This window comes from Papilio polytes, unplaced genomic scaffold (genome assembly GCF_000836215.1).
Source record: "Papilio polytes unplaced genomic scaffold, Ppol_1.0 DF822067.1, whole genome shotgun sequence".
Lineage (NCBI taxonomy): Eukaryota > Metazoa > Arthropoda > Insecta > Lepidoptera > Papilionidae > Papilio > Papilio polytes.
Window position 1 is genome coordinate 5,637,509 of NW_013527137.1, and position 8,593 is coordinate 5,646,101.

General features: G+C 37.9%; 2 protein-coding genes across 2 annotated transcripts in view; one reads left to right on the plus strand and one right to left on the minus strand.

Annotated features, from left to right (window-relative positions):
• The window catches only part of LOC106106887 (NADH-ubiquinone oxidoreductase 75 kDa subunit, mitochondrial-like), a 2,221-nt gene extending 754 nt beyond the window's left edge, over positions 1 to 1,467 (minus strand). The window contains exon 1 of the mRNA XM_013287546.1: positions 7 to 1,467. Coding sequence (XP_013143000.1) covers positions 7 to 1,402 — 1,396 coding nt within the window. The 5' untranslated portion in view covers positions 1,403 to 1,467. The remainder of the gene's footprint in view (positions 1 to 6) is intronic.
• A 294-nt stretch (positions 1,468 to 1,761) lies between these two features.
• On the plus strand, positions 1,762 to 8,592 carry LOC106106888 (protein shuttle craft-like; the record flags this gene model as incomplete). The annotated part of the gene is made up of 11 exons (XM_013287547.1): positions 1,762 to 2,087; positions 2,192 to 3,574; positions 3,859 to 4,035; positions 4,407 to 4,626; positions 4,958 to 5,121; positions 5,603 to 5,807; positions 6,060 to 6,184; positions 6,256 to 6,383; positions 7,050 to 7,203; positions 7,906 to 8,102; positions 8,533 to 8,592. Coding segments are annotated over exons 2-11 (2,646 nt in total), but the record flags the coding sequence as incomplete, so codon positions are not given.
• Position 8,593: the final 1 nt, after the last annotated feature.

The window sequence follows — 8,593 nt, forward strand, 5'->3', positions numbered from 1 at the left end:
GCGGTTTCTTCGCATTTTTCATTATAGACCTAGCACAAGACATCGCCCTCATATCCGAACCCAAGTACTCGACGTGATAGTTGTATTCGCACTGCGGTCCGATCACATAAATGTCAGCCTCGTTAAACATATAAGCCTGTCTTATCCATGTATTCAAGATAGGCGCCTCGAAGCGAGGATTAGTGCCAACAAGCAATATTTTATCAGCTTTCGCAATATCCTTCATACTAACGTTAAGGCCATAAGCCCATCTAAAGTCGGCTTGTGACCCTGTGTAGGCAAGAGAGCGCTCGACGTATGTGTTCTCACAGCCGATCACGTTAAGAAGATCTTTGCAAGTAACCAATGTTTCAATGCTACAATGTGGGCCGGCTATAGCAATAATTCTGTCAGGACATGACGATGCTTCTTTTAATAGTTTACAAGCCAATTTTAAAGCTACGTCCCATTCAATAGGAACGAGAGTGCCATCCTCATCCCGACACATCGGCGTAACCAATCTTTGCATCTCCAGAGAATCTATAGCCCAACGTCCCTTGTCCGATAACCACTCCTGGTTCACTTCATTGTTTTCACGAGGCAGAACTCTTAGGACCCTGTTAAACCGATGATTAAGAATAATATTTGTACCCGTCGCATCGGTGACATCAATTGAGTTCACTCTCTTGACCTCCCATGGCCTTGCTTTGAACATGTACGGAATTGCAGTTAAAGCACCAACCGGACAAAGATCAATAATATTTCCAGATAGCTCTGAGAAAAACTTTTTATCCACATAAGTCCCGACGAGCATTTCTCCTCCACGACCGGTCGTGCCTAATACGTCCATACCGCAGACCTGCGAGGCAAACCTTATGCACCTAGTACAATGGATACATCTTGTCATCTCAGAGCGTATCATCGTCGAAAGATTCTTGTTCTCGACGGCTCGCTTTCCTTGGAAATGTATGTCGGTAAACCTTGTTCTGTCGTTACCGAATCTCATGGTCAAATCTTGTAAGTCGCATTCTCCCCCTTGGTCGCAAATCGGACAATCGAGAGGATGATCGGCTAAAATAAATTCTAGTACACCTTCTTGAGCCTGTAGAGCTACTTTTGAGTTTGTGCGGATCTTGATGTTTTTGTATACAGGAGTAGCGCAAGCGATTTGCGGTTTGAATCCGCCCTCTATTTCTACAAGACACATTCGACAATTTCCCGCAATTGACAAACGGTCGTGATAGCAAAATGTGGGCACGGTTACTCGTTCTCTTCTCAATGCCTGTAGCACTGTGAAGTAACTAGGCACCTCCACTGACTTACCGTTTATGAAAACGGTCACATTTTTGCTTTGGGTTCTCTTCGGAATTTTTTGGAAGACGTCACTTGCATTTGCTATCAACTTATTGCAAACTCTGAACATATTTTTACATATGTATCGTGGTATGCCCCAAAATTCAAAACGTTACTTAAAAGTTTTTTGTGACAACCAAATTGAAATATTTTGAAGTAATTTAATGAAGATATCAAAGTAAAATAATGTATAGCCAGTATGTAGGAAGTCTTTTAAAATTTTAACAGTAAATTCTAATTATAGTTTAGACTAAATAGTAATTTTTCAACGTCGATTTCGAATTTCCGATAAAGTGAAAGTACCAAAACCAACTATACTTTTACCTTTCTGGTTGTAATAAATATTTTACACCTTGCAACATTTTTGGGTCTTTTTTGTAGCAATTTAGTAACAAATTTCAAAAGAACGTTTAACTTCATTTTAGAATATCGGTCATAGGTAATCCATCTGTTTTTGGTTTTAATTCACTTAATAGTATTACTTATATCCCGAAAATAAATGCTTCCGTACAAATATACACATTCGTTAAACATCAAACAAGATTTTATTGATATTTTAATTTCACAGTACCGTGACATTAAAACAACCTACTGTCAACGTCGACCTCCCCTCCCCATTCGCCAGAATCCAATTCATCTTGTCATATCCATCGTTAGATTATTAATATTTTTGAGTTCTTAAATTATTTTCCTTTTTTTGGTTTGTGAAAAGTTTTATTGTATAAAATCATCGACAAATTAACATTTCATTGGTGGTAAGTAAATGTTTTTATTGTAAAATGAAAAGTAGCACATGTCATAAAAATGTAATTCAAATTACCCTTAAAAGATAGAGTAATAATGCCAGAACTTGTTACAGATCACTACAAAATCCGTCTCAAAGGCTTCAGGCTTCGGCCTGTAGCCATTTATATTAATACAAACCCTAAAAAATCAACGAAACATAGCAAAAGCTAGTGGTTTTTTTACAAGTATTTAGCTAGATATTTCACAATATTTCTCAGTAATTTTCTACATTATCACAAAATGTCTCAGTGGAATAATTCTTACGGTTATAACAATCAATTCCAAGTGCCACCTAATTCTTGGAATGGAGATTTAAATGGGCAATATGTAAATCAACCTTACTATGATAACAGGCAATATGAGTCAAGCAACCAATATGTAAGTTTTGATGAATTCTTAACACAAATGCAGGGTAATGGTGTTCCACAAAATAATGCTTCTAATTATAATAATGTACAGTACCAAGCTTACCCAACTAATCAGTACAACTATCAGAATGTACCATCACAAAATCCACAGATGGAATACAATTATGGACACCAGAACCCTACTGCAAGTAATACTTTAGATACTTATTCAACCAACATTCAAAATCAATACAACCAATCTGTACCTGAATCAAATACTTTTTCAAATGAAGTTGTTATGAATTCAAAATTGACACCAACTGCAACAGAATTTGTACCAAAATGTTCCATAAATGTAGCCTCTACTTCCCAAACCACTTCTCAAGAAACTTCTGTTACACATAATGATGAACCAGATAACAGAAGTAGTACCACTAAATCATCAGAAAGCAATTGGAGAGAAAGACCAAGCAATAGCGAAACAGGTAACTCGCAAGTTGAAATGAACAATTTTGGTCGATATCAAAAAAATTATAAAAACACAGAAGGAAATCGTAATCGTGAATCAAATAGTCGGTATGAAAAACGTAATAATGAATCAAAACACGAATCAAATGGACGCTATCGTAATGAACATAGTAATAATTATCAATCAAACCAACAAAATAAGGAATCATCAATACAAAATAAAGATTCAGAAAACTCTGCAAACGATAATTATAATCATCAAAACGAAAATCAGCGAAATTTTGAAACTGGAAATAGAAACGAAACAAGAAGATATGCAAATGAAAATAATCAATCAAAAGCAAATTCTAAATCAAAAAATAAAGATTCCGACGCAGGTCGAACTTTCTATAACAGCTCTATAAATAAAAATAGCCAAGATGTTAGAAACGGAAGAGGGGAAAGTTCTGGAAGAAATCGAAACTGGATTGGCAGTCAACGTGTCCGGACTGCGGAACGTAATAATATCGAAGATGAACAATATGCAAATACTTATATGCACTATAAAGATGACAGAGCAGAACGTGTTGCAAATAATAATAAACATGAAAAAACCGCTAGTCCAGTAAAAGGCAAAAACAAACCTACTAATGACTCAGGAGGTACGTAGAAGCCAAATAGACTAATACTGAAACATAATTTAAAATTGTAGCTGCATCTTAAGTAATAAGGGTTCACATGTAAACTACAAATTCCATTAAATTCTCTTTCTATTAGATTGTAAATGGCACTTACAAAATTAAGTGTTATGGATTATTTTCAATATTCAGTCATAAAAGTACTAAATATTCTCAAATAAAGTCTTATTTAGTTTTACTTAACATTATATTTTTAACTCTGAACTATATTTTTAAACAATATTGTATAGAATATTTATGTGTTTCAGGCAACACAGCGATGACCCAACGTGAGCGTCTCACTGAGCAATTAGACAAGGGTACTTTGGAATGTTTGGTGTGCTGTGAACGAGTCAAACAGACAGATTCTGTTTGGTGGTGCTCAAATTGTTACCATGTTTTACATCTTAGGTGTATAAGAAAATGGGCCATGAGCAGTTTAGTTGGTAAGTTATCTACTTTTACTAATATTATAAAGAGAAAATATTTGTATTTTTAGATTTTTGTGAAAAACTATTAGGCCGATTTTGAAAAGGGTTTCATCATTAAAAATCTGTTATAACATACTATAGTAACATATATAGGCTATATATTTAATATTATTATTTTATTACACAAGAAAGAAGTCGCCAGTAACAGCTAGTTATATAATAAAGCCATGGTAAAAATTAGCTAACATCTTTGGAAAAAAGTGATTCATAGATTTAATAAAAGATCTTTTATAATTACTGCTATTGAAAAATTCTTTTTATCCAGAAAATAATGTTTAATTGTAAATTTACACTGAAATATTCAATACATTAATTGTGATTAACAGAAGGCAAATGGAGATGTCCGGCGTGTCAAAACACGAATGAAGATATCCCAACGGAGTACCGGTGCATGTGTGGTGCTGTCAAATCACCAGAGTACTCTCGAGGCTCGGTCAGCGCTCACACTTGTGGCAAGTCATGCCGTCGGCCGAGGAACTGTCCCCATCCCTGCACTTTACTCTGCCATCCTGGGCCCTGTCCGCCTTGCCAGGCCACTGTCAGCAAGTAAGTTCATATAAACGTAATAAGTGCGTAAAAAGCTAAATTTTAGTCCTCTTTTCCTTTCTAACCTTGTCTTACAAGGAAAGTATGGTCAGGAGAAGTGAATTTGGTAGTGGTAGTGGAAATATGGAATGCTTACCCTCTGCTATTGATTAAATTTAGGCAACCCATTTGCCAATGCAGATGTCTTTGGACAACAGTTACTTTGCTATTTTAGCAAATCCTGTCACATTATACTAAAGATTAAAAAGAGTTATGGAAAAGTTTATATTCTAATTTATAAAATTGTGTTTAAAATGTGTTTTTAGAGCATTGCATTTCATTATGTTCTTAGGCAATGTGGTTGTGGTGCGGAGACGCGGTCGGTGCTGTGCAGCAGCAAGATGGCGCAGCTGTGCGGGCGCGAGTGCCGCCGCAAGCTGCCCTGCGGCGTGCACCAATGCCAGCAAGAGTGCCACGAGGGACCCTGCGATGAATGCTCAGAAATAGTCACACAAAGTATTCTATAATCGATATTTTATCATTAATTCTTTGTCACTTTAAAAAGCTTAATGCCTTAGCTTTTGTCCGCGACATCGTTCGCGCGGAATTGAAAAATAAATTTAATAATAGTTTATGTCAGAGATGGCGACCCACTGGCACATAATAGCACACGACACAATATTTTGAGCACGTTGATGATCATAAAAACACAACGAATAAGTATGAAGTAGGTATTATGTAAAAAGCGACCGCGATGTCATTATCATGCATTAAATTGACGTAATAATCGATGAAAATTATTTAATGGTGTGTTTAAGACCGCATTAAACATTTCTTTAAAAAATGGCACTTTGAAAAGTTCGCTACCCCTGGCCTATGTTCACTTCAATGTTTTACGTTAAAGTTCTTCTTGATATGTTAAGTCATTTGACAGTAGTAACAAACATCCATCCAAACTTTCACAATTATAATATTAATATGAATTAATGATTTTCAGTGTGCTACTGCCCCGCGGCAAAGACACGGTCTGTGCCGTGCACTTCAGACACTAGCGAGTGTCGCGCATGGTCGTGCGGCGCGGAGTGCGCGCGCGTGCTGTCGTGCGGCGCGCATGTCTGCCGGCGCGTGTGTCACGCCCCGCCCTGCGCGCCCTGCCCCCTGCGCCCCGACAACGTGCACTCCTGCCCCTGCGGCAACACTAAGTAAACATAAATATTCACCTACTAACTATTGCTCGCTTCGTTTGCCGTGTTTCTCACTGATAACGTAGCTTTCTAAAGGTGAATTTTAAAAATCGGCCCAGTAGTTTTTTAGTTATTTATAATAACAGTATAGATTATAGATTACGTAGTACCAATTTAGTTTTTCTTTTTATTTGTGAGATGGTCATGTGTAGACTGTTTTATCATTAATGTGGTTCCGTTTTTGCTCATTTAAGTATTTATTTGGAACAGGATTGAAAAAGATGAACGAAAGTCCTGCACAGATCCGATTCCTTTATGCGGTAACATCTGTGCGAAGCCATTATCCTGTGGTCCGGAAGGAGACAAACATTTTTGTAAACAATTGTGTCATGAAGGTATAATTTAAATTTTAGTAATTAATTGACGAAAGGTATTTTAAGTTACTTAATAAATCGTTTATTTTCAGGACCGTGTCCGACGTGTCCCGATAAGACATTGTTGCCGTGCCGCTGCGGGCACTCGAGCCGCGAGGTGCCTTGCTCAGACTTGCCCGAAATGCTCAACAATATTTTCTGTCAGAAAAAATGTAATAAGGTAAAATGCAGCAATTAAATGTATTTAGCCCGTTTTAGACTAAACTGACCTTGATAACAAGTGTCTTTAACAGTCCTATTTTTTTCCTGTACTGTAATATTTTATCAAATGGTGCTATCCTTGACCCCTAGAGCTTTTTTATCTGAATGTGTATTAATATTGATAATGTTCAATGACGCAATTATAATAAGTGTTGATACTTATTGGTAACTTGCATTAATTTTTGGCTTGTCAGGATAAAATTTTTGCAAGGTAAGTTTTACGTCGTGATTTATCGTAACAGTCTGACCGATTATAGATTTAAGTGTTAAATTCATTGTTACTGAATTTAATATATTCCGTGGGATCTAAAGTGTAGATTGCTAATAGCTTAAAAGCCCTGTACGAAACGTTTTAGGCTATATGTTTTCAAGCTATTAAACTTGGGGATAAATAAATTGGATAAAACCCTATATGTGGGAAAGAGGCTAAAACAACAAGCTGGCAACAGGTTTTTATTGTAACCGTAATTGTTGTCCAGATTCAAAAGTCTTGTCATTTGTGCATTTGAATTTTGATATTTGCAATTGATAATTTCTCTAATGTAAACAATACACAGTTTTTGTAATTTCTTGATGATGAAGCCGGATGGGAACAGCTAAAAAAGATATTTGTATTTATTTACAGAAGTTATCGTGCGGTCGTCACCGCTGCCGCACGGCGTGCTGCGCGGCCCAGTCGCACCGCTGCGCAGTGGTGTGCGGCCGCACGCTGTCCTGCCAGCTACACCGCTGCGAGGAGTTCTGTCATACGGGACACTGTGCGCCTTGCCCCCGCGTCAGTAAGTACATCACCTCACTATGTCCCCACTGAGGCTTGCCTACCCTAAGTTAGTAGTAACTAAGGGTGGCAAACCACTGCCACGCGTGACATAAATGCCACACGACAAAATATTTTGGGCATGTCGAAAATCATAATAACGCTAAAATTGTGAAGGAGGTGCACGGAATTGACGCAATAATTAGTCTAAATTATTTGATGGCACCCCTGAATTGGACCATAGTTAACTTTTTATAATACAAAGTATAATATTTAGTCAAAACCTGTCTTTAAATACTTTTGCCTGACCGTGATTAAAGTGAAGCAATGCGGATTCACTCGATTATCGGATCTATATGTAACAAATTGTCTACGGCGCGAAATTCTGCGGTTTACACTGTTTTATATATTAATGACTAGCTTTCGCTCGCGACTCCGTTCGCGTGGAATTTAAAAGAAAACAAAAGTGAGTAACCTGTGTTCTTCCAGACTATCCTCTACATCCATTCCAAATTTCTTCGTAATTTGTTCAACCGTTTAGGCTACAAACTCTAACAAACATCCATCCATGTAAACTTTCGCATTTATATTAGTATGATAAACACCTCCAAAGCGTTTAAAAGAGAGTGGAGTGAAAAAATCTATTTCATTAATAGAATAAAACTATGAATATGGCGGACAATGACGTTTTTTCATATCTGATGAATTGTTTTCGTGTTCAAAGGTTTCGAGGAGTTGCACTGCGAGTGCGGCGCGGAGGTGGTGTTGCCGCCGGTGCGGTGCGGTACGCGGCCGCCGGTGTGCCACGCGGCGTGCGTGCGCGTGCGCCCTTGCCGCCACCCGCCGCACCACGCCTGCCACACCGGCGACTGCCCACCCTGCGTCGTGCTCACCACCAAGATGTGCCACGGACAACATGAGGTACTCATCACTACACGTCCTCACTAAAATTCTCGAGCCTACCCCAAATTTAGGAAGACTAGGACATAATCAACCATAGCCCAGTGCGGGTTGACTTTCTTTATCTTTGTATTTCTTCTCCGATACACACACGATACCTAATTTAATATTTTTTTTTATAAAATATGGGACTATAAATGCTGCAAATATGTTGCAGAACTTTAAAAGGATGATACCTTCGTCTTATGAAGGTTAAAGGATTTTTTCCCCTTCCTAAGCGTCTCCACCATCTTATGATAAAGATTTGGGATGAAAAAGAAGACTAGAACTAGACCTCCATAACACAAATTAAAACCCTTTCTTTTTCTTGTTCCATTTAAATCTAAATTGAGTACTTAGAGACGCATCAATTCACTTTAATATTGAGATTCAAGTTGTACAATGTGATCAGGAGCGGAAGACAATACCGTGCAGCCAGGAGGAGTTCTCGTGCGGTCTGCCGTGCGGCAAGC